Source organism: Lepidothrix coronata, unplaced genomic scaffold (assembly GCF_001604755.1).
Source record: "Lepidothrix coronata isolate B3197 unplaced genomic scaffold, Lepidothrix_coronata-1.0 Scaffold236, whole genome shotgun sequence".
NCBI lineage: Eukaryota > Metazoa > Chordata > Aves > Passeriformes > Pipridae > Lepidothrix > Lepidothrix coronata.
In genome coordinates this window covers 1,004,856-1,028,294 of record NW_016690416.1, presented here as the reverse complement: position 1 = coordinate 1,028,294, position 23,439 = coordinate 1,004,856, and the positions used below count along the sequence as shown (strand labels likewise).

The 23,439-nt window shown below is 43.4% G+C and overlaps 1 protein-coding gene across 3 annotated transcripts in view; it reads left to right on the top strand.

Annotated features, from left to right (window-relative positions):
- Nucleotides 1-23,439, top strand: part of FNIP1 (folliculin interacting protein 1) — a 64,780-nt gene that overhangs the window by 23,536 nt on the left and 17,805 nt on the right. For 2 of the 3 annotated variants that reach the window (XM_017834607.1, XM_017834608.1), the window contains exons 2-11: nucleotides 2,938-3,064; nucleotides 12,084-12,227; nucleotides 16,538-16,638; nucleotides 16,894-16,968; nucleotides 17,453-17,544; nucleotides 20,054-20,137; nucleotides 21,128-21,199; nucleotides 21,982-22,117; nucleotides 22,654-22,855; nucleotides 23,236-23,321. In XM_017834607.1, coding sequence (XP_017690096.1) covers nucleotides 2,938-3,064; nucleotides 12,084-12,227; nucleotides 16,538-16,638; nucleotides 16,894-16,968; nucleotides 17,453-17,544; nucleotides 20,054-20,137; nucleotides 21,128-21,199; nucleotides 21,982-22,117; nucleotides 22,654-22,855; nucleotides 23,236-23,321 — 1,119 coding nt within the window. The remainder of the gene's footprint in view (nucleotides 1-2,937; nucleotides 3,065-12,083; nucleotides 12,228-16,537; nucleotides 16,639-16,893; nucleotides 16,969-17,452; nucleotides 17,545-20,053; nucleotides 20,138-21,127; nucleotides 21,200-21,981; nucleotides 22,118-22,653; nucleotides 22,856-23,235; nucleotides 23,322-23,439) is intronic. The other variant, XM_017834609.1, reaches the window with a different exon arrangement.

The window sequence follows — 23,439 nt, the reverse complement described above, 5'->3', positions numbered from 1 at the left end:
TTTTGTTCTGGATTTGTTTTTGTGTTTTCCTTTAAATCTAATCGGATTCAAGGAAAGATCAAAGAATGGCAGACAGGTCAGGCAGGAAAAAGTCCTCATTAAGAAACTGTCGTTTCCAGAGCAGGGTGAGAGATGGAGACTCACCTTTCATTAACATTGCCAGAACATCTGATTCTACGTCTCCTGGTTTTCCTGTAAGAATCTCAAGAAACCATCAGTTAAATGTCAAAGTTAATTTCCATTTATAAACAGAACTAATTATATTCAGAAGATCTAGGTCAGTTTTCATCTGCCTGAAGAGGAGGGCTGGAGTGCTGCCCTGGTATATTTGTTTTGAGAATGCGCCCTGCCTATTGCATGCAGGAATTTCTCTGTTTCTGGGGATAATCTATGCAGATATCAAGCTTAACGGTATTTTAAACCTGCTAACAACAAAAGCAAAGCTACTCTGTGTCCTGCTTCTCCCTGGCCGGCGGGGGTGAGTCGGAGGTGCCAGGCTGCCTCTGTTTACTGTCTGCCTAAATGAACTTTCCCCCAGCTCTCCGAAAGGCTCCTCTGCTTTGGGAAGTGGCCTGCTCTTGCCAGGGAATGTTTTTGCAAGGCTGAAATGTGCTTAAGGATGCTATTATGTAACAGAGATAACGCTTCTTTGGAATTATCACAAATTATGATGGATAATAGCTACTAAATGCTTGTCTAGAGAAAGTTAAAATGTCATGTGAAGAAGCTGAGAAGTAAACAAGCTCCTGTTACCTTGATCAGATATGTTTCTGAATACACCAAGAGTTTTATATTTAGCTTTCTCTCCTCTTAGTGTGTAATCTGCTCTTGGAGCTTTTTATAAGTAGACTTTCCTAAGATCTGGAACAGCTACTGCCCTTCTTTGCCAGTAATTTCAAAGTCAAATATCAAAAGTACTAGGTAATGGAAGACATGCTTTTGTCCGAGTGTGAAGGAAATTCAAATGCGTTGCAAGGGTGGAGCAAGTGATAGCACCTTTTTGGCCAGCAAGTCCTTGTTATTGTCACACACTGCTTCTTTATAGGAACCACGGTGGCCTATCTGGAAAAAAATATTAGTTTCTGGACTTCCCCTGATTTCATTTAAATATATGGAGGCTGTTCTTCCAGGAAGCCAGTTTATCCAGTGGTTCTCCTCACCTCTAGCCAAAGTCATGCTCTTACCAGTTACCATCCCCCAGCATTAGTGCCTTCAAGCCTCTTGGTTGGTAACACCCCAGACATGTATAAAACCAGAGATTTTGTTTTCTTTCATTTTATGAAATGCAAGATGGGGCTCATTTAGCAGAGACCTCAGTAAATGTAAGCTGAGCTCTTTTCACTGTGCTTGGGTTTTGGTACAGAATTTGCTCAGTTGGGTGTCTGCTCTTTGTTGTGGGCACGTCCCTCTGCTGAGGACACTTGGCTTTAGGTGCCCAAATGGGAAGGTGCATGGCTCTTTGACCCCAAATCTAGACATCAAGTTATTTCAGCTTCAAGTTGCTCAAGGTTTTTTCTTGTAACAAGTTGATTTTGACATTTGTTGCACACCGGCTTTTCAGCAGCTTCTGTTTTTCTCTCCCGTTGCTAAATGGTGGGGCTGGGCTGATTAGGAAATGGATTTCCTCTGTCAGGAGGCTGAATAACTGCATGTCTTGATGCTTAGTTTCACCTCACTGGACTATGGTGGTTGTAAAGCCTGTGTACCTACACTGGGCAGTCTTAAAAGCTTGTGATAGGCAATGATGACTTTGGTGATCAAATTGACTTTCTGCTGTCATAGGAGTTGTTGGGTCATAATTCATCACTGGTGTATTGGTCACATAAAACATGGGTGCAGAGGAGGAAACCCTTTGGGTGGTGAGTTAGAGGGGAAAATTCCCTGTTGTCTTGGAGTCTAGTATGCCAGGTTTGCCTTAATACATATTGTGGGTGTCCTTTTGCTGAAATAAATGTACAGCTGCTTCTTGTAAGTTGGGAGCCTGTGTGCTTCATTAATGGCTGGAAAGTTCCAGCACCTTGTTTCTGGCTTCTTGGGGTTTCATGCTAATGCTGCTTGCCTAAAAGCCAAGGATAAGGAAGCTAAAATTTCACTTGGTCTAGGAAGTGGCTCGTAAACTAGCTGAAAGATGATTCCTGGTGGCTTCATGGATAGAGCAGGTGTCTTGTTTCCTATCTTCCAAGAACAGAGAAGGTATCAGTGAAAATGGATTCCCAAGCCAATGGACAACAATGTTTGGTGGGCTTTAAAGTGATGGCTGGCTTTTTAAAATGGAAACTCGAGATGATGGCTACAAAGCACCCTTAAAGGCAAGATGATGCAGTGATTCTCAAGGCTGAGCCCTGCAAGTTCTCCCTTTGCAGAGCTGCTTTGGAGTAGTGGCACTAGGGAAGGCAGAGGCTCAGGAAAGCTCCTTCCCTTGTCAGTGAATGCAAAACCAGTTTGGGAATAGGTGTGTCAGGACTGCTGTGTGTGGTTTGCTGACCGTGGCCTGCAGTCACAGTGGCTTAAGTGGAGAGAACTAGGTGGTTAAGGTCCCTTCAAACCAAACCATCCTGTGATTATTATTCTTGGTGGGTTTTTTTGTCTTCCAACACAAAAGCTGAGTTCTTCTATGACTTTGATTTTAAATAGCTGAAACTTGAGGAAAACATATCACAAGACATAGCACAAGATCTATTAATGCTGCAGAGAACATTTTATGTGGTTGTAGTGGATTGGTGGAGTTTATGACAGTGTAATTTGGCACGTGTAGGGGAAAGAAAAAAAAACAAAAGGCATAGTTCTGGCTGCAGCATCAAAGGGTTTGATGAAATGGCATTGCATTTGCTTGACTTTATGTTTTAATCGAGTTGTATATACAGATAATGTAGAAATAACAGTGTAATAAAGAGTTGTGGTAATTGATCCTTCTGCTCTTTTCTTCTTTAATTAAAGCTGGCCTTTGCCGGAGTTTGACCCGAGCCAGATCCGACTGATCGTGTATCAGGACTGCGAGAGGAGGGGACGGAATGTCTTGTTTGACTCCAGTGCTAAAAGAAAAATCGAGGATGTTTCAGTGTCGGTGAGTATTTTGCCCATTTACGTGTTTAGAGTTGGTGTTTTTTTCAGATGGCCAGATTGACAAAGCACACGTGTTTGTTTTATTCACATTGACATTTAAACATTGGTTATATGCAGGGCTATATTTAAATGCCTGTTAAGTTGCAAATTATTCAGGCTTCAGTAATTTCACTCTTACCAGATTTAAATACTATAGTGGTCCCTGTGTTCTGGGGCTCATCTACTTTCTGCTCTTTCAGTGAGAAGGATTCCTTCCTGGGGCTGCAGCAGGCAGTGCTGGGGGTTGAGGCAGGGCAGGAACTGGTATTTATGGACCTGCTTTTGTACTGTGCTGGGCTCTGCATTCATAATCAGAAGGTCCTCCCAGTCCTGTGTCCTCTTGTGTCCTGTTTGTTTAGCTTTTGCCAATTGTTGTTTGTATGCTTCGCTGACAGTTTTTTTTCCCCACAAAGTTACTTGAAAACTTTTTCCTCTGTTTTTCGTTTTGGCATGGTTTGCATGGTAATCTATTAGTTGAAACTGTAATGGATGCGGTCAGATGAGGATACTTCCTTCTAAGGGCTCTGGCCAGAAGATTAATTTCTAGCCACAGTGCTATTGTAAGTGGTGGTGTGAGGTTGGACAACTTATTTCGCTGCTTTGAACTTCCTTTTTACCATCTCTAAAAGCACCCACAAACCATTTTAAGCTCTGCAAGCAGAAAGCTTGGTGTGAACTGAAATTTATGATTCCAGTTGCTTTTACCTGTAGGACGTACTGAGGTCCTTCTGTAAGCAGGAGTACACAAAATAACACATTACCCCCAAGCTCTGGTTTTCCTTTGGCTATTGGAGTACAGCCAGAAGATTGTTCATCCAGCTTTGCAGACTCTTCCAGCCTCTTGCTGAGAGCTGCCAGCCTGATGCTCCTCACCCTGGTCCTGGGTGCTGCCTGTGTCCAATACCCAAACCTCTGAAGTCACTTGGTGTCTTATCAGGCAAAAACTTGGAGGCTTCTCCATTGCTTACTCCAGTGCTTTTATAGCCATGAATCAAGATCCCAATTTCCTAGTTCTTACAGAGAATTTTTGAAGCAAAGCAAGTTTCACAAATGTTGAAAAAAAAAGCATCTTTCTTTTTAATTTGAACTTGTTAGAATGGTTTTATTAGTTCTTGTTCTTTCGGGTGTTCTTGCCAGGAAAACAGATTTTTAAAGACAAGAGATCTTTACAAATGGTTTATTGGTATGAATTGCTATCTGTGCTTATCACTATTACCTCATTACTTATAAAGTATTGCTTCATTAATAAAAAAGATCTACAGTGTAAATCCTCTTGCTGTATTTAAATTAATTTCTTGAAAGCCTCCTTAAGTTGTGTATTTGCACACTGAACTTGCAAACTTCACTGATTTGGGTTATTTCAGAAAGTTCATTGGCAGCTCAACAAGAGGATAAATGGCTGATAATGGAGCTGATATGGTTCCATATTAATCTCTCCTTTCTTTTTCTTTGCTAAGGGGGAGGGAAACAGCTGTAGTCACCATCTCTGTGAAGTGAGTACATGATAGTGGTGGAGAAAACTGTTCCCAGGGCACTTGAAATATCCAGAATTCATCTCTAGAAACGTGATATATTTCTTTTTTCTCATAGTATTAGAAGACTTTGAAAGAGGATATATTGAAACCTTTGCTGACTACAATACTTGCCTTCTGCAGCACTCAGATAATGTCATGTCAGGCAAAACTTTTCTCGTAAAACAAAACTTTGCAGGTAAAAACATGCAGGAGAGTCCTCGGCTGGGCTCGCTGTGAGCTAAGCACAGGCCTGTGCAGCCAGCAGGACGTACTGGCCATTTTCAAGGAATTGCATTGTTTATTTTTCTAGCTCTTTATCATGATTTTCCTACCAAAGACACACCCTGCCTATGCAAAGCCAGATCTTGGCTCTAAGCACATTCCAAGGCACCCTTGCCCTTTTGCAGCAAGCTGTGTGTGGGCTGGGCACTCTCCCTTCTCAAAGGGTGTCTGTTCAGCACCCCACAAAAGCCAATGCTTTCTGCATCTCTTCCCCCCGACATTTCCCAACAGGATTTATACCTCTGGATTTACAAATAACACTGAGGGTGGGGGGGAGATCTGCTAAAGTGCCTGTCAGTGCCCAGACTGTTCTGGTTGAAGGCTAATCAGTCTAATGTGGAGAATTAAAGTTTGCTTTATGTTGCTGTACTCTTCAGTTCCCGTTTTCTGTTGTCATGAGACATGAAAGCAATTATAATTTAAGAGTTGTATGCCTCTGCAGCAAGGTGAGATATGTTTTGGTCTGTTTTATGTATCTAATCTCTATATATGTCAAGAGATACGTACAGTGGACCAAGGTTGAATATGGCTCAGGCATTTGCGTTCTATAAGGGAAGGTATGGTTGTAAAATTTAAGGAGCATCAGAGCAAACCTTTCCAGACTCAGATGTTTCAAGAAATAAACCAGTGAGCTCTGAATTTTTGATGAGTGAAAACTGCTGAGTTTGTGCTCGCACCAAGCGGGGCTCTAATTAGTTAAGCATTACTAGGTTCATCTTATCCATGAGGGAAATGTGACTAAACACAAATAAAGACTTTGTGTTTTCATTGGGTATTAAATCAGCCTCTTCATGTCTTCAGTAAAGCTAAATATTAGGTAAGCAAGAATTTGGAGAGGGTGTTGCACAGCAGGACACTGAAGGCAGCTCAGAGTTTGCAGCATGGCCATTACAATATTTGAATTGCTCGGGAGAAGACGTGTTCTCCCCAGGTTTTGTTAGAGTTAAACTTGGCCAGGGAAGCTGAGCAGCAGTCTGGTGACTCGGAGGGCTGGCAGCTCTTCCCAACACCGGGAATGTTGGCCCGGGGCTGTGCCAGGCGTTTGCACCAGGCCAGGCTGAGATCCACCCTGGGCAGCTGTGGGCACTTGGCATGGGGGAGGCAGAGAGATCCCCTTTGTGAGTCCTATACCTTTTTTGGTGCTGAGCAGGAGAGGTCCTTCCCCGCCTTTCCAGGGGATGGGCTATTGATCAGCCGGGCTCTGGAAGCACAGGGGAAAGGCTGTTGCCTCCCAAGCATCAGAAAATTGGGTACCTCCCATATCTGAGTTCTTCCAGGATGTCCTAGAAGAGAGTGGCTGCCCTTTCCAGCCCTGTGGCACCAGGTCATGAGCAAAGGGATCAGAACAGGCATTTGCACATGGAATGTACCAGGGCAGTGTGGGGTACAAGAAGCAGACATTACTGATGCCTTTGTACACAGCCTCAGACCCCATCCAAGCATCCACATCCTTTAGATTTTGAGGTATCAAAGTACTTCTGTGGGCAAGCTCATGGGTTTGAGACACTGTCTCCTTTAGAGAGCTCTTTCTTTTGTTCCTCATACCAATAAGTGTCTCATTTCTAGTGACACTGTATTACTTGATTTGCAGGTGATAGTGTTACAACCTGTGACTGGTTTCTACTAGAAGAGTCATTTCTGTGCTTGTCTGCTCCTTTCCTCCCACACCTCCTCTCCTGCTCTCCTGTCCCCCATGCCAGCCCCTGGGCTGTGCCAAGTTCCCAAGGCAGGAGCTGTGTGTGCTCCTCCTGGAGCTGTGGGACTGGGCCTGCTTCATATTTCCAATCAAGCACAACAAGCAGCTCCTTTTCCTGGTTCAGGTGCAGCAGCTGAGGGGTCTGGCTGGTGCTGGGCTGTCAGCCTTCCCTGAGCCCTGTGCTTGGCTGGGCCCTCAGCCTTCCCTGAGCCCTGTGCTTGGCTTCCCAACCCTGACGCTGCACCCACGCTCCCCCGGCGCTGGGGCTGGCACTGTGGTACTGTGTGGTGCTGAGTTGTGTCCCCATAAATGCCCCTGTGCACAGGCCAGCTGAAGGACGAGGGGTTTGCCTCCAAGGCCTCCAAGGGCCACCAGTTGACTGGGATAAGGATGCCATGGAAATGGTGCCACGAGGGAGCAGTGGGGAGTAAAGTGAAGTAGAAGCTGGGAAGAGGAATTTTGTGTCACAGTGTCCCTTGGAGCAGAGAGGGAGAGCTCAGGGACAGGGATTAATTGTCTCGTTTTACTGTTTTCCTTCACGTGTTGTCCGCTGGGGATTTATGACCCTGTGGTTACCATTTGGGGTCTGGCTGAAGAGAGGTGCTGATGGACATGTGAGAGCTAAAAGATTTCCTGAGCTTAAAGATCAGCCTAGAGGAAGGTGTGAAGTCCAGGGGGGAAGGAGGGGTGTCCAGGGACCATGAGGAAGAGGAGGGAGGAAGGAAAGGAAGAGCCAAACTGCACAGTGCTGAGCAGGGCTCTAGACTTTGGGTGTGTGGCAGGAAAGAGGGAAAGACAAGGAATCAGAGAAGAGCAGTGACTTGTTGCCAGGACCCAGAGGCAGAAGGGGATTTTCAGGAGCAGCGTTTGTTTTGTTTTTTTGAAGAAATGAAAGAGAAAGAGCGACCTGGGATGTGGAATTTGAGATCTAGAGGTGCAGTAATGAACTTGGGTTTGGGGAGTGGAAAGTTCACTTTTTCCATGTAACCTAGTTGTCTTTATATTCAGGATAATTTCAGTGAAAGGTCACATGATATTTGATCTCCTACAGCAGCAATTTCTTTTACTCCAAATGTCATATTTATCCCAAAGTAGAGAAGTGGCATGCTGGTTGAAACAAGCCAGGATTAGCCACGTGTTCCAATATACTTCAGCACTGGATAAATGTTGAACAGCAAATTGCTTTGAAGGATTAGTAATTGGATAGTGAGCCTTTTGCTTTTAGGTGAGTTGTGTGAAATGGAGACTCTGGACTCTGTCTGGCTCTCGGGACAGGTTTCCACTGAGCCAGGCTGAGCAGATGGATAAAGCTGTAAGCACAGAGATCAAGTCCCACCTTCTTAGCTCTGCTTATTCTCCCTAAACAGAAATGGAAAAATACTAGTGGAGTGGGGGAGCACGGGGTTGTCTTGACTTTTTTCAGTGACCTCTGAGTAATAGAGGAACTTGACAACTCTGGAAATAAAGGGAGATTGCAGCACTGACAGCTGCATTTTAAGAAAGATACCTGGATTTTTACAGCAGCACTGAAGGGCAGAGATGAATGCCTGTTCAGGTTACTCCCATGTCCTAGGTGGATGCATACATTTAATTGCACATTCAGACTAACAGATATTAATAAAGCAGAAGACTTAATTTATCTGTTTCGGAATAATTTTTCAGCTTTGCTGGAAAACCTGTTCTGGAAACGAGGTACAGAGCTCTTGAAGAGTAGCAACTTGGCTTGGAAACACATATTTCTCTATCACTGCCACCACAGTGGTATTTGAGCACCTGCTGTTCAGAGAGGTAGAAAAGAATAAAGCATAGGATGACATTTCTCTTTCCTCCTGTCACTCACAGCCCTAACACACCTACACACAGTCTGATTTAGTTCAACACACCAGGCTCCTTTCAACTTTCTTATTATCCCCAAACCACAATCTGCCCAGCAGAAATTCAGCACCGGGCATGTTTTTTCCACTTATTGCGGAGATTATTGACCTTGTAGCAAAGAGTCAAAGGTCTTTGCTGACAGATGTGGAGAAAAAAGACTCCAGGAGAAGAACTGAGGAAGAAAACTCCTTTGTACCCCGTCATACTATAGAGACATTTTACTCTAAGTTATCTTCAGAACTACCTGATAGGTCTCCAAGACTTTGAGCAACCCATGACCTCTAATGTAAGAACTGGGACTGGCAGAGCTCTTTGGAGCTGGGTGGTATCTGCAGTGAGCTGGCAGAGAGAGAACAGAGTGTGGCCCCAGCAGGGAGAGCAGTGTGGCAGCCAGGATCCACGGCATCCTTCCAGCAGATGTTCTGCTCTCCAGCAAAACAGGCCATTCCAGAGCACTCTGGCAGCACCTTGCCCGGGGAGCTGATTTGATGCAACCGTGTCTAATTGGAAAGAAAATTCACAACTTTGAAACTTTCCCTCGTACAGTTCTTAAATAATTAGGTTACCTTTTTATTCTTGGAAACCTGGCTTGAATATCTTTGGACTATTATATTGGAATGCAAGTAATCCCACTCCTTTGATGCATAATATTTTGAGATTTGTAGCATCTAAAATTTCATTGGCATTTGGAGTCAGAAATTGCAGAGGAGAGAGTCACTGCAGGTACTTGATCTCATTGTCCAACAAGTTCTTCTTGAGCATATGCTAAGTTTGTAAGAGAGCAAACACCAAAATTCATCCATGATCTACATTTTAGGAGGGATTTACTGTTCGCAAGGTTCTGAAAAGTGGTGGCTGAAAGACCCTGACCTGCTTTAAAGACTCCTTGCAGTAGTTTTGGTTCATTAAACTCCACTGCAAAGACCAAACAGCCATTTTCCTGGTTTGCTATTTAAATTAGGCCACTGTTACTTCAAGTTACCAGACTCCCCAGTGGATCTGGGGAAAGCTGCTGTGCAGAAAAATTCAGTGACGATGAGAATAAATGATTTAAAAGTAATTAATTTGCAAAGTTAGCCTATTCTTTTTAATGCAGAGAAAAAAGCCAGTAAATGCATTTCTTCATTCTCAAGGAAGCTTAGTTCTAATTGTAACTTTTTAGAAGGAACTTTCAACATCTGATGGAAAATGCAAGCTGAAATGTGGTTTGCCTGCAAAAGCTGCTGTAACCCTGTGGATTGTATGTGGTTTTATCACATGATGCTTGCCTAGCCTAGGACATTGTTGTTTGTGTCAGAGATAAAATGCAATTCTAGTTCACGAGTTCCTACTGAAGTCATATGATGATCATTCACATGTTCCAGCCATTGTGCACTGTGCTCAAGCCACAGATCCTCAGCAGCCATTAGCAAATCCACGCATTGCAGGAATTCAGCTGCTCCCCGGGATGTTGTAAGGAGAGGATATTACAATGTGTCAGGAGAGCACAGGGCTCGGTGGGCAGGGAACCTCCCCTCCCTCTGCCACGGAATTACTGATTTCTCTGCACATTTTTCCTTGAGGCTTTCTGTGGCAGCAGCTCTCTGAGGGAGCAGCAGTGCAGGCTGCCACGTGGGGCTCCGTAATCCTGGACATTTTCTGCTGCTTTGCTAAATCTCACCCACAATTAGGGACAAATGACAGTCACCTCTCCCTAAAAAGTAACCTGGAAAACCTAGGACAGAGGCATGGGATTCCCATTATGTCCCTCCTCAAAATCCATCCACAGCAGTAAGGCCAGTCATCTTTTTGTACAGTTCTTCCTAATTAGTGAGCAGAGTCATGGAATTACCACCCTGTGCCTTGGCTATTTCACACTTTTCTTTATGCATTTTCCTTTTTTACATAGCTGTTAAGGATTGAGGCATATTAATGTTTTTGGCTGAAAGGAGAGGTGATGAAAGGTGAGTCCAGAGGTGAAGCTGTGACATACAACAGCAGCTCTGGGTTTCCATCTGTCCCTTGAATCTTGCTTCCAGCAGGATTTACTTGCAGCTTGCTCTTACTGGTTTGCTGATTGTGTAGGAAATGTTAATTGAGGAAGTCTCAGGGCAGAGTTGGTATGGAATTCTGAGCAGTGTAGGCTATTTCTGTCTCCTAGTGCTGCCCACCAGCAGATGTAAATAATGCCAACCTTACGTGGGTGTGCTGAAGTGTAACGAGTGTGTGAAAAATACATTGAGATCTTTAGGTGAAGAGGGTTGGCAATGCCAGTGCTGGTATAAACACCATTAACTTATGTGGATGCTGATTCTGCTTGGGCTGCTGAGATTCACAAGGGAAATCACAAATGTTTTAGAACTGTGAATGAAACAGTAGTGGAGCACCTCCTGTGCCAGTGATTGATAATACTGTGTGTGGGGAGTGGATGCAGATCCTGCCTATCCTGTACATCAGCTCAATCTGGGCCCTCCAAACTCCCTTTTCTGCTGTGCTTTGTCTGAATCTCCATCAGAATTCACCCTGTGGATTGATTCTTCATAATTTTGTGAAACTTTTCTGACTTCTCTATTGATGCCTAAAATGGAAGAAAAAATTCTCCAAACAATATAAATATAGGGAAGGCAGAGAGCAGTTCTTTAATGAAGGCTGTCAGGTGCAGGGAGTACATGGGCACAAACACACACAGAGAATTCTCACACTTCTATAACTTTAACTAATTTCCATATCTAGTGGGTACATCCAAAAACCGTTTTGCCCCTGGTACCACCCTCAGCCCCTCCAAGGGTTCTGGGCCCTCTATCTTGTTTTGACTACAATATATCTCATTATTCTGGTCCAGTTGCACATCCCAAAGAGGATGTCCTTGCTAAAATCTCTTGTAAAAATTGTTAAACAGAAATTCATTGGAAAGTAGCACAAACCAGGAGAAAACACTTTAGTAACTGTCTAAAGTGAAAGAAAACTATACAGCTATATTGCAATCTACAAAAAACCTAAGCATCTTTAGGTATCACTGTAACACTAACTTTTTCAGCTTTGTTCATTTTCAACCTCACAATTCCCTCGTACTGAAAACATGAGGAACGTGTCACCTCTGTGCCACTCTTTAAAAAGGCTGAGGGGCTTATACACAGCTAGGGAGAGATCTGTAGAAACCAGGATCTTTTCTCTCCACTTATCCCTGTAATATGAATCTCCTGAATTCAGTGTTACTCTTACCTGATTATTTATGGTGAACTGCTCCTTCTCTGTGTGCCCATCATTGCTGTGTCACCTCTGCCCTGACAGGCACGGGGAGCAGGGTGAAGACAGCTGGAAATGCTTTGCTACCATCCTCTCTCCTAATCCTGGGTCTAAAAATGTAATTTGTAAAGCTTCAGAGATGGATGGCTACTCAGGAAAATGGAGTTGGAATGGCCTGTTTTCTCCGGGCTAATTGGAATTAAAGGAGCTCAGCTTTCCTTTGTACAGCCAGGCTGCAATAGGCACAGATGTATATTCTCTTACCTGTTTTTCTGGGGCATAAGCCTTTCAGCTGTCAAATATCTTACCTAAACAGGTAAGTACAATGCTGCTAGCAGTGATTTCAGGTTGTGGATCTTAGTGTGTCACATGTATTGTCTTTATTTCAGAAACTCTGCAGTGATGCTCAGGTGAGAGTGTTTGGGAAATGTTGCCAGCTGAAACCTGGAGGAGACAGCTCTTCTTCCTTGGATAGCTCAATCAATTCATCCTCCTCGTTCTCTGATCCAAAAGAACAATGCCCAAAATACCAGGTGAGTCACTTTTGATTTCTTTTTTGTTTGCATAACCCATGTCAACTACCACGAGCACGTGAGGTTCCGACTGTTTTAAAATGCTCGAAGTGAGAGGCTGGAGCTCAGTTCTCAGTCAGAACCAGGCTTTGGTTCTGACTCAGGAATGGTTGATGCTGTAGCTTTGGGTTTGAACAAGTCTGAAACCAGCCAGCTGGTTCTCTCGGGATGTGTCTTGAGTGGCAGTGACTTCTCCAGAGCACTTGTTGTGTCTCATGACCCAAGTGATACCACTTGTTCAGTACGATCAGACTCAGCCCAAATATCTTGGTGTAGATGAAGTAGTTTATTTTACTTTATTGCTAAATGCCAGGGAAATAACAGAGAGACACTTTCTATAGGGACTGTCTGTGTAACAGCTTTGTAACAAGGGATTCAGTGCAATTGAGTTCCATTTTACATAAGAGATTTTGGCCATGAGAGTAGCTAGAGTCATCTGACACAGATATATTTCTGTCATCTCTCCTTCCATGGATCACAAGTGTTTTATATTAAGCCACCCTAAAATAGAACTAAGCCCTTCCACTCTTTGTAATGAAGTAATTGTGTGTTTGAGGGAAGCTATCTCCACAACCTGCTCTGAAGTACAGTACTACTGATGTCTTAATCTCCCGTAGATAGAAATGAAGAACCTTCCAGTGCTGACTCTCCCACTGTCACGTTAGCTCCTGCTATATTTGGAGAGCTGTGTATTCCTGTTTTCTCTTTCTCATCACACTCTTTTCCACAGCTTTGGTAAGGTGGCTGAAGATCTGTTTTCTGTTCCTCCCTTCCTGGAAGGGCATTTAACTGCAGTTCTGTCAGCAGCTCCCTTCCAGCACAGAGTAACCTCCTCTGTGCACTGTGTGCCCAAGGAAAACGATGGCCCCCCACTATCCAGAAACTGTCTCTCCACCTGGGCAGGCTCTGTCCAAACAGTGGTCAGTGTTATTAAGGGAAATTAATTTTAGTGGTTGGCGTGACAGTGTAGTATAAAACTGAGGAAAGTTTCCCCTTTTAAGTGCCCACTTCCTCATGTGTATCACTCAGAGTCTTGCTGAGGTGAATTGATGTGTGGCTACGTGACTGTGCCACAGACTTCCAGCTGAATTTGGTCTTCCACAACATATTTGTTGTAAACTATCTGCTGCATTCATCAGACTCCTTCCAGGCTTCCCCAGCAAGTGAGCACAGAGCTATAAACACAAGAATTCTTTAATGCCCAATAAAGTTTGTATCAGGTCTGCAGAAGGGCACGAGTAAGTTTGTCCAGACATCACTCAACCTGGCATTTCCTATGTTCTCACTGCTGTGTCTGTAACCTCAGAGGTTATTTAATGTATTTGCAGTATTTATAAGTTGTTTTGTTTGGTTTTTTGTAAAGCTGTCAATGGAAGCTCAAATAATACAATGCTGTGGGACGTTTAAAATAGTTCTTTATGTTTTCTTGTTTAAATACACTTTGACTATATATGAGCAACTTTAATTGCAATGTGAAATTCAGGGGTTTTGTTCCAGGCTTCCATATGTCCCATCCAGATCCCTCAAAATATGATTAGAATCCATTAAGATGAAGCTGGACATGATTCCAAGCTTGCCCACAATTATTTGCACATTATGTCACTGATGTTGCCCCTTGTGCTTGTCAGTGCAGGCAGGACTGAAGGTCTTTCAGGTTTGTTGATCACAACATTTGACGTTTATTTCTTCATTTTTAATTTTCAGGACAGTATGTACAGCAGAGGGAATATTAAATGCTGTAAATATATGCAGAAGTGTAATTTCCAAATCATGCACATGTTACTGCCTCTAATATGCTAATGTGCACTCACCAACACTTGTGGGTATTTTATGATCAGTTTTTATGGGAGCTGGTAACCACGGCCTGGGGAGTTGGTTTGTGGCCAGGCTGGCAGCGCTGCAGGTTGTGCCCTTTTTGCCAGATGCTCCTTAGCTACTTTTTGTTTGAGTTTTTAATATTTAACCCCTTTCCTCAGTTGATTGCACTTTACTTTGGTCTTGACTGACCTTTATTTTGCAGCATTAGAGGCCCAAAGAGTTGGGCTGTAACAGTGTTTCCATATTAAATGCATTAAATATGTGTCTTCTGTTATGCAGGGTAAAATTATTGTTATTAAGTGTAGATGAAATGCCAGACTGAACAGGCCATGGGCACATCTTATCACGCTCTTTGCCTTCAGCAGTGCTTGTCTGTCTTTCAAAGGAAAGGGAAACCCCTACAATTAAATTTGAAAGCAGCTGATTTTCACTTTAATTTGGTTGCCTGACAAAGAAAATCAATACTTTAAGATAAAGTATTTTTCCTCAGTTTTAGAATTAGATTTTCACAACAGCAGAAAGTTGAAATCAAACCCGACCATCAAGGGCTTGACATTTAATCAGAATTGTGTCCTTCATTTGGAGATCTGCAATAGATTTAAAACCAACAATCATAGTGTGTGGCTGTAGTAATTTGCAGTGTTCTCAAGTCAAGATTTCATGATGCTGGCAAACCTGTTATTTCCTAGAGCCATTAACATCTATGCTGGGATTCCTTGGAGCTGCTGGGCAATACTGACTGGTTTTAAATTCTGGTTTTTCCAGTACTGCCTGCAGTGCACCTGGGCAGTGGGATATCCTGGGAGGTACAGATGGAAATTTCACCGAGGCCCAGCTAATGATCAGGTTTTGCCCTGTCATTGAACACTAACAAACCTTGCAATTGTATCCTCATTTTTATAACTGTGGTTGCTGCTTTTAGTGATTCTTGCAGGGATAGCAGATTTCAGAGGTTAATAGTATGGCTGTTAAAGTATCATCATCTTAATTGAGAGTGCTTGAGAAGAGCTAAAAATTGAGATGTGTTGTAAGTGTATTGCCTTTTGGCTGATGAGCACTTCCTTGTTCTTGCCCTTGTTCTGTGGGTGAGTGTGAGCAGAAACCTCGAGTGGGATGTTCACAGCCCTCCTTGCTGCTGGTAGGAGCCCATGGTGGGGACACTCTGTCCTTGGGTGTGCTCTGGGTTCGCTGTCTGACATTGGCACAGGCTTCCCAGAGAAGCTGTGGCTGCCCCATCCCTGGAAGTGTTCAAGGAAAGGTTGGATGGGGCTCTGAGTAACCTGGTCTAGTGGGAGATGTCCCTGCCCAAGGCAGGGGGTGGAACTGGGTGAGCTTTAAGGTCCCTTCCAACCTAAACCATTCTATTTTCCAATCCTGTGTAGCAATCTGGGTGAGGATCCTGGTTGTTCAGAGCTCAGATAAGGAGTATGAAGACCTGGCACTTAGCATTTTCCAAGCACAGGGTTGTTTCTGTGACTGGTTTTAGGAATCTTTGGGAAGGATTACTCCAAGGAAGTGGAGGGCTATCATACATCTTGAAGGAAATGTGTTGCTCTCTTGCACAGTACCAAAGTACTCACCTGTGAACTGGCTGAGCTCTGTGAGTCAGTGATCACCATATTTTAAATTAGTCAGGGCAAGGCACAGCACTAATACTCTGCCAGCCTAGAGATGAGACAGCTCTGGACTAAGGGACAGTAATCTCAGCCTTTGAAAGTACACAAATGAGATGACTGTCAGCAGAGCAGTCATCTCCAGTTGATTGCCCTGAGTGATTTTTTAATTTTAAGGTTTTGTTTGCAGAATTTGGCCTAGCCTCTGATGCAGCATAGTGACATCCCTCCTTGGTATTTAGCCTGGGTGCCTTACAGCAAACTCTTGCCAACGGAGAAGCAGGAACTGCACAACTGTAGCCTGGCATCACGATGCTGCAGCTCTTTGCTGGTACCATCACGGGAGCACGAGGGAAAGAGTCATCCCATAAAAATACCATCCAAGGATAAGTTGTGAATCAGTGTTTGTCAAGAAAACACTGGTCCAACTTGGCTCCAGTGCACAGTCTGTCTAAGACCTCCAGTGAACTGGTGATTCTTCTTGTCAAGGAGAGGCAAGGTTTAAGCTTAATGGTTTTTATTCAGCAAGGTGTGTTATCTCATTCTTAAAACTTTAGTCCCCTGGCTCAATGCAGTTGGAATCTGCTTCCCCTCACCCAGATGGGTTAGGTTTCTTCAATGGTTTTAGTGGTTGAGCTCACAGCCAATATGAAGATCACTTTCTGTGCTAGCATTATCTTCTTTAAACCGTTCAATTTAGCATGTTCAACAGTGTTCTAGGAAGATATTTTGCATGTTTATCTTTTAGATAAAGAATATTTTTCTGTCTTTTACACCCCCTAATAGAAGTGTGCTTCTAAAATGCTTAAACCCAAATATTGTTGGGTTTGTTTTTTGCAGGGTTCTCGGTGCTCCTCAGATGCCAACATGCTTGGAGAGATGATGTTTGGCTCTGTGGCCATGAGCTACAAGGGCTCCACGTTGAAAATTCACCAGATCCGGTAAGATTAATGTTTTGCTGCTGGTGTTTTCAGAAGACTCACTCCTTAGTGCTACTGCCTACTGAATTGAATGGCACAAGTGCAGAGTAAAAGGGATTTCTGTGTTTGCCTTAACGTTATTCTGATGTCACTTTTGAAACAAAGGGCCGTTGTGTCGTGTGAAGGTCTATAAAATCTGGGGGGTTGTGAAATGGAAAGCCAGGCCTGGCTTGGCACTGTGTTTCTGACTGCCTTCTCCCCTCCTGCCCTCCTCAGCTCACCTCCCCAGCTCATGCTCAGCAAGGTGTTCACAGCCCGCACCGGGAGCAGCATCTACGGCAGCCTCAACACGTGAGTCCCCCCAGCCTGTAGCCATTGCACACGAGCAGGTGAACAGTACCAACACACAAGACTTTTTTTTTGGACCCTCCAGATTCTTTCTCTAAAAAAGTAACTTCTCGTTACATCCTGTCAGTAGCGTCCTCACCTTCCCCTCACGGTTGTCTTCACCTCAGTTTGCTCTCAGTGAATGAATGAACCATTCCTTCCCTGCTGATATGGGGAAGCCTGCTGTTGTAAGGTACAGAAGTGCCTGCAATGGGGGAAATTCAGTCCAAGATGAAGAAAAAGGTGTTACAAAAATATCAGGCTTCAGAGTTTAGTTTTCTGTGTGTTAGCTGACCCACCTGAGAACGTGGCTTAGGCTCTGAAAGCTTTTCCTAGTGGAAGCCTGTGTTCTTACCTTGTCTGTTCCATTCAGGCTATAATGAACTAACATTTTGTTCTACTGAAATGCAAATCACTGGTTTTGTTGTATGTTTTATATTTATTATAGGTTGCAGGACAGTCTTGAGTTCATTAATCAAGACAGCAATACATTAAAGCCTGACCACAGTACAATTATGAATGGACTTCTTGGGAATATAGGTAATTACAAACAAATTTTATTTGCTGATATCTTTAATTGAGTAATCATAGATTCTAGAATATGCAAGTCTTTTAAAGAGAATCACATAAAAAAAAGCTAAAGATGCAATAGAAAATTAATATTGGTGAAGTTTGGAGGAGAATGAATCAGACTGTTCTGGGAATTAGCAGTAGTTCAGTATACACAGCTGTATATGTGTATATAAAATACATAATAGAAATATTTAGACATACTTCAGTGCAAATACAGAAAATGTTGGAAAATAACATTCTGTAGAACGTCCTGAGCAGCACGTCTCAGGTCAGGCAGGATTGATTGTGCCTGGCTCAGCTCCCCAGTTTTATTTTCGTTAATAATTCTCATTCTGCTCTGTACTCTGCCCACCTGAGCACGTGTGGCCACGTGTTTCCTCCGAGTCTCAGTTAACCTTGCACAGCTGTGCTGCAGCTTTGGATCAGATTAGACAGAGTATCTTTGTGTTCTCTCCTCTGTCTGGCCATGGGAGTTAAGCAGTGTTGAGAAGCCATCTGGCATCCTTGGTTCTCAGCCTCCTGGAAGGGCTATGGGTGGAGGCCCCATGAACATTAGATAACAAAGAGGGGAAGGTCTTGGCTCTTCCCTTTGGGAACAGTTGAGATGATAGTAGAGATACTGGGCTTCAGTGCTTCGTTCCAGTAGTAGCCACCTGATTCATGGCTCTATAGCACGTCCTCCCTGTCCCTTCATTTTGATTGTTGACTCTCCAAGCAAATGTCTGTTGTAGGTAGAATAAGGGGCTTCTTTTTAGAATTGCTTTCCAGAATACTGCTGTATGTAAAATATGCTTTTATAAGGTTGGAAGTAAGGAGTGGATTTGATGACTGTGTTACTCTTAACTGGGTTTCTGACTTTGATGTGGTCCTAATTCTTGGGAGTGTTTACTTCTCTCCTTCACACTGACTTTGATAAGACTGCTCCTAGGCATGGGCTTAAATGCTTTTCAGGCTCATGAATTGTATACCTCATTAAAGTCATTCCCAATAGTCCCTCTATAAGGGAAGCCAATTAAGGTTGCAAGAACCTTTTATCTATTAAATGCTTCCTGAATTCACTAGGTCAGGATAGTTTAAAAGGTGGCATTTTTCTTAATATTCAGACTTCAATTGTGGTTTTTCGCAGTGCATGAGGTGCCCAATCTAAGAGAGAGGAGATCACTTCACCTACTTTTAGGGTTTGCTGTGGTTTGTGCTTGGCAAAAGTTTGCTGTATCACCAGAGAGATCTAAACTGCAAGTTCCAGTTCAGATAGGGCAGCTCTTAGGAGAGGACTCAATGTGATTCAGGTGTAGGCAGTGCCACCCATGTCCAGCTCTGAGATGAGGGTGACTCTTCCCCTCCAAGCAGCCCAGTGGCTGCCCTGAGAGCTGCCCAGGAGGTGTGGGCACCTCGGAGCAGGGGTGTGTGGCAAGAGGCACGAGGTTGCCTGCAAGGAGAGGATGCTGAAGTTTTCTTTGTGATTGAGCTGCACAAGTTTTCAGCAGTGTTTGTTTACAGTTCCCATTTAAGCACAGAGGGAACCCTGGGCAAAGTGGGGAAAGGAGTTAATCTGTAACTGCAGCGTTTCTAACAACTGTGCTCAGCAGCTCCTGACTCACCTGTGGCAGGAGAAGGGTCTGTGTGTTTTGGTTGGGAACTATTTACAGCGTGCTTTTTTTAGATACACTGGTTGAAAAAACAAACCAGCAGCTCTGGTCATGTGTTCTCTTTAATGAGTGAAGGCCTGAGAGAATGGAAGGGAGCTCTGAGGTGCAGCCTTCGTGTTTTGTATAATCCGAAAACTTTGAGTGGGCATTTGCTTCACATGTAGGAGAGGGACTGGCAATTAACTCATTAAAGTGCTCTTCCTGACTTTGTGTACAGTAAATACACTGTTTTCTTGGTATATCTACAACCCAGTGTTACTTTTAAAATGAACTACTGAGACTGCTAACATTTATTTTCTGTGTGATCGTTTCACTCAACTGATGTACTGACTGTTCTCACAACAACTACTTCAGCCCATAATTTTCTGTTGGTTCTACTAAGATGAATTCCTGCCTGCCTTCTCCCCCTTCCCCTCTCCTCTTCAGCACCAGTGTTCCCAGCCACCCCACCACTGTGGATGTTAAAACAAACATTATACTCCATGATGAATCTCCTGTTTGTGATCAAGTTAGGCTTTGAGCCTGCATAAATTAATCATTTTTCAACCTTAAAAAAAAGCCCTTTTGAGAAACCTCATCCTTGTATGGGAGACACTGGAAAGCTGGGTCTATTATGTTAATTCTATAAGTACTGTTAATTCTATAAGTACAACTGCAGGACTTACCCTCACACCAGCATTCTTGTCAGGCCTCAGAGCTGTTCTCTGCCTACGTTACTCTGCATTTATGTTGGCTCATATCTTCTCCCAGCCCTGGCCCCCTCCCTAGGGACTGTTCTGCTTTACTAACCTCATTCTCTCATGTGTATTTTACGTTTTGCCGTGTAGGTCTTTCCCAGCTTTGCAGCCCCAGGCGGGCATTCTCAGAGCAAGGTCCGCTCCGCCTCATCCGGAGCGCCTCTTTCTTTGCAGGTTTGCAGTGTGCTGTGTGCTGTGGGCTAGTCTAGCTGGGTGACAGACCGGGGGGGCATTTGTAGTTCAGCCCTGGAAATAAGATTTCTTTTCTTTTTTTTTTTTTTTTTAAATACAAAATGGACAGTGATGTTTGCTCTCTTACCTTTTTGGATACGTTCCTTAAATCCCCAGAGGACAACAGGCATTGAATAGTCCTCTTTGGGGTTGTTTGTGTTGCTTTGTTTTGGAAACTTATATATTTTAATATGGATTTCGTATTTCTGGAAATAATATTTCACAATGGTGTCAAGCTATTTTAATCTAGACTGGTTTCAACTAAACTGTAAAAACTAAAGCTAACCTAGATTCACTCAAAACGGACATTTCTTGCTTTTAATGGTTGGGTCTTATTTCCATGGCTGAGTAGTTTTATTTCACACACACATTTGTAAAATATATCACATTTAAAGACCATTGAGCCTGAGACACTTTTGATCTTGTGTGTACACAGACTCTGAATCTGGACAGCTTTTGGCTTAATTGAACAACCAATGCACTGCTCACAACTCAAAAGTATTATTTTCTTCAAGACAGCATTGAAAATATTTATGAAATTGCATTTATAATACCTGAGAAAGCTGGTATATGAATGAAGTTGTGTTCATTTTGGGTTTTGGTGGTTTTCTGTCCATACACTGAGTACTACCAGTGGGACCAACATCCTCTTGGTACATTAAAATTTCATTGAAAATTATCTGTGTAAAGAAATAAAGTGTACCAGTTTCAGTTTGCACTAAAATAGGTGTATGGACTGGAGAAAAACACATACAGGCTTCTCAGATAAGTGTTTTGGCTTGTTCAGCTAAGCAGCCTTTCTTGGTGATGGCCTTGTGCAGTGCTGTTGATCTGAATTAATGAGCATGTTTTTGTTTCATTAATTACATGGAGATCTGCAAACAAGAAAGGAACTGTATATTCCCCTGCTAATTGGTATTCCTTGTTTTACAGTTCATAGCAACCCTATGGATATGCCTGGGAGGGAGCAGAATGAGGACAGAGACAGCGGTATAGCAAGATCTGGTAATGGCAGCTCCGTGTGTTAACCCCCTACACTCCAAAAAGACTCAGTAATGTTGGTCACTGGGATCTCTGCACATCAGCAAATAGTGCTGAAATGGGATTGTTCTGGCTTGTTCTGTATAACATTAATGATGCCTCTGTGTACAGGAACAAATGGTGCTTCAGGCACCTCACAGGTAACCTGACAGCAGGGCCAATTGTTAAAGCAAAGTAGATTAAATATTGAAATGAGCTTGCAGCATTTCTAAACAGTACTTGCTGTCATCTCCTTTTCAAATCAAGGAGGCCACGTTGGATGGGCCCTGAGCAGCCTGGTCTAGTAGAAGGGGTTGGAACAAGATGAGCTTTAAGGTCCCTTCCAACCCAAACCAGTTTGGGACTTTGTGATTCCCTGACAGTGACATTAAAACATGAATTCGCCTCCAAAACACCCCTCTCCTCCCTTAAAATTCGGGATGTTGGGCACTGGGGTTAGGATTGGAAGCATGTCATCAACATTACTCCTTTCCACAAAGAATTTATTTCCCAATACTCAGGTTGCTGAGCAAGGTACAGCCTGTGCGTTGCTTCTTATGTAAAGCTGCAGGACTGTGCCACCCTTGTAATGCTTGTATGGCTCGGTAATGTCATTATAAACTGGTTATTTTTAGATAAGAAACACAGAAAGCACCCGAGAAGCAACACCGGTATATCTTGAGGGGCTTCATTTAGCTGCTGGTGTTATTTTCCAAATGCTCTTTCTTCTGAGGAGAGATTTTTATTTATTCCTCTTGTTCTTGCAGCATCTCTTAGCAGTCTGCTGATCACTCCGTTCCCATCCCCGGGCTCCTCGTTTAACAAAAGCTGTGCTAGCAGCTACCAGCGGCGTTGGCGTCGCAGCCAGACTACCAGCTTGGAGAACGGGGTCTTCCCTCGATGGTGAGCTGGGAATTCAAATGCTGGTTGCTGCCCATACATTTTCCCCCGTTGTCAGCTTGATTCTGCTCTTGCATATGTACATCTGCGCTCGCTGCTGCTCTCCGTGGGGTATTGACAGAGGTGTAAGTCAGGCTGATCTTTTTTAGTCTCTCTTTTCCTCATGCAGTTCGTTGTTTTGCAGTAACTGGAAAGCCTTCAGCAGCATGTAAATCTGTAGGCTGTATTTTTGAGGATAAGAGGCCCTAAAATCCTACTCACAACACAAATTCTTGGCAGAGATGGGAGAGAACTAGAATACCATATTCTGATCCCACAAACACTTTCAATCCGGTTCCAGCTTCTGTGATTGCAGGATCAGTTAATGGTTGCTTGTAAAAAATCACAAAGTGGATGTTGTCAGAGGTGATGATTTGACAACACACGCAAACAAAAGGTGTTTGTTGAAGTTAAGTGTTCAAGAACTGAATTACACAGCAAACCAAGGTACAACTTTATCAGTGGATTACGTTAACTTTCTCTTTTTTTCATGCTCCAAGGTCCATGGATGAAAGTTTCAACTTGTCAGATGACAGCTCTGGTCCAAGCCCGGGAATTGTTAGGAAGAAAAAGATAGCAATTGGGGTTATTTTTTCACTCTCAAGAGATGAAGATGAAAACAACAAATTCAACGAGTTCTTCTTCTCACACTTCCCTCTTTTTGAGAGTCACATGAACAAACTGAAGAGTGCAATAGAACAGGTAAACACGCTCGCTTTGGATTCTTGCCCTTGTACTGCTCTGTGTTCCCCCAGCCCTGTCAGATTTAATTCCTAACTCCTGTTGCTTGTTACAAAATGTGGGATCAACTTGCTCTTGGGTGTAGGAATTGCATCACTGCAGTCAAAACTTTGACTCCTGTGCCTTAAATGATGAAATGCACAGAAGAAGCAGAAGCTGCAAATGTGCCTCACCTGTCTTCCCTCAGATAGGAAAGCTGGCACTTGTACCATCATTTTATCACTTAAATGTTTTTGCATGACCAGTTGCATGGAAGATAGAGGCAAACACATGACTTTGTTTTCCATTTTCTGTGCTTCTGAAGCTCTGTGTTACTCATCTGTTTAATGATTGCTTTCAAGGCTATGAAAATGAGCCGGAGATCAGCTGATGCCAGCCAGCGGAGTTTGGCCTATAACAGGATTGTGGATGCCCTTAATGAATTCAGGTGAGCAGTGTGACTTCTGCCTTTTGTGGCTGTTCCTTCAAAAGCAGAGTCTGTTTTAGGAGGACCTTCTTAGTGCAGGATAAGTAACTTACAATGTGTAAAGTCTCCTGCAAGTGTA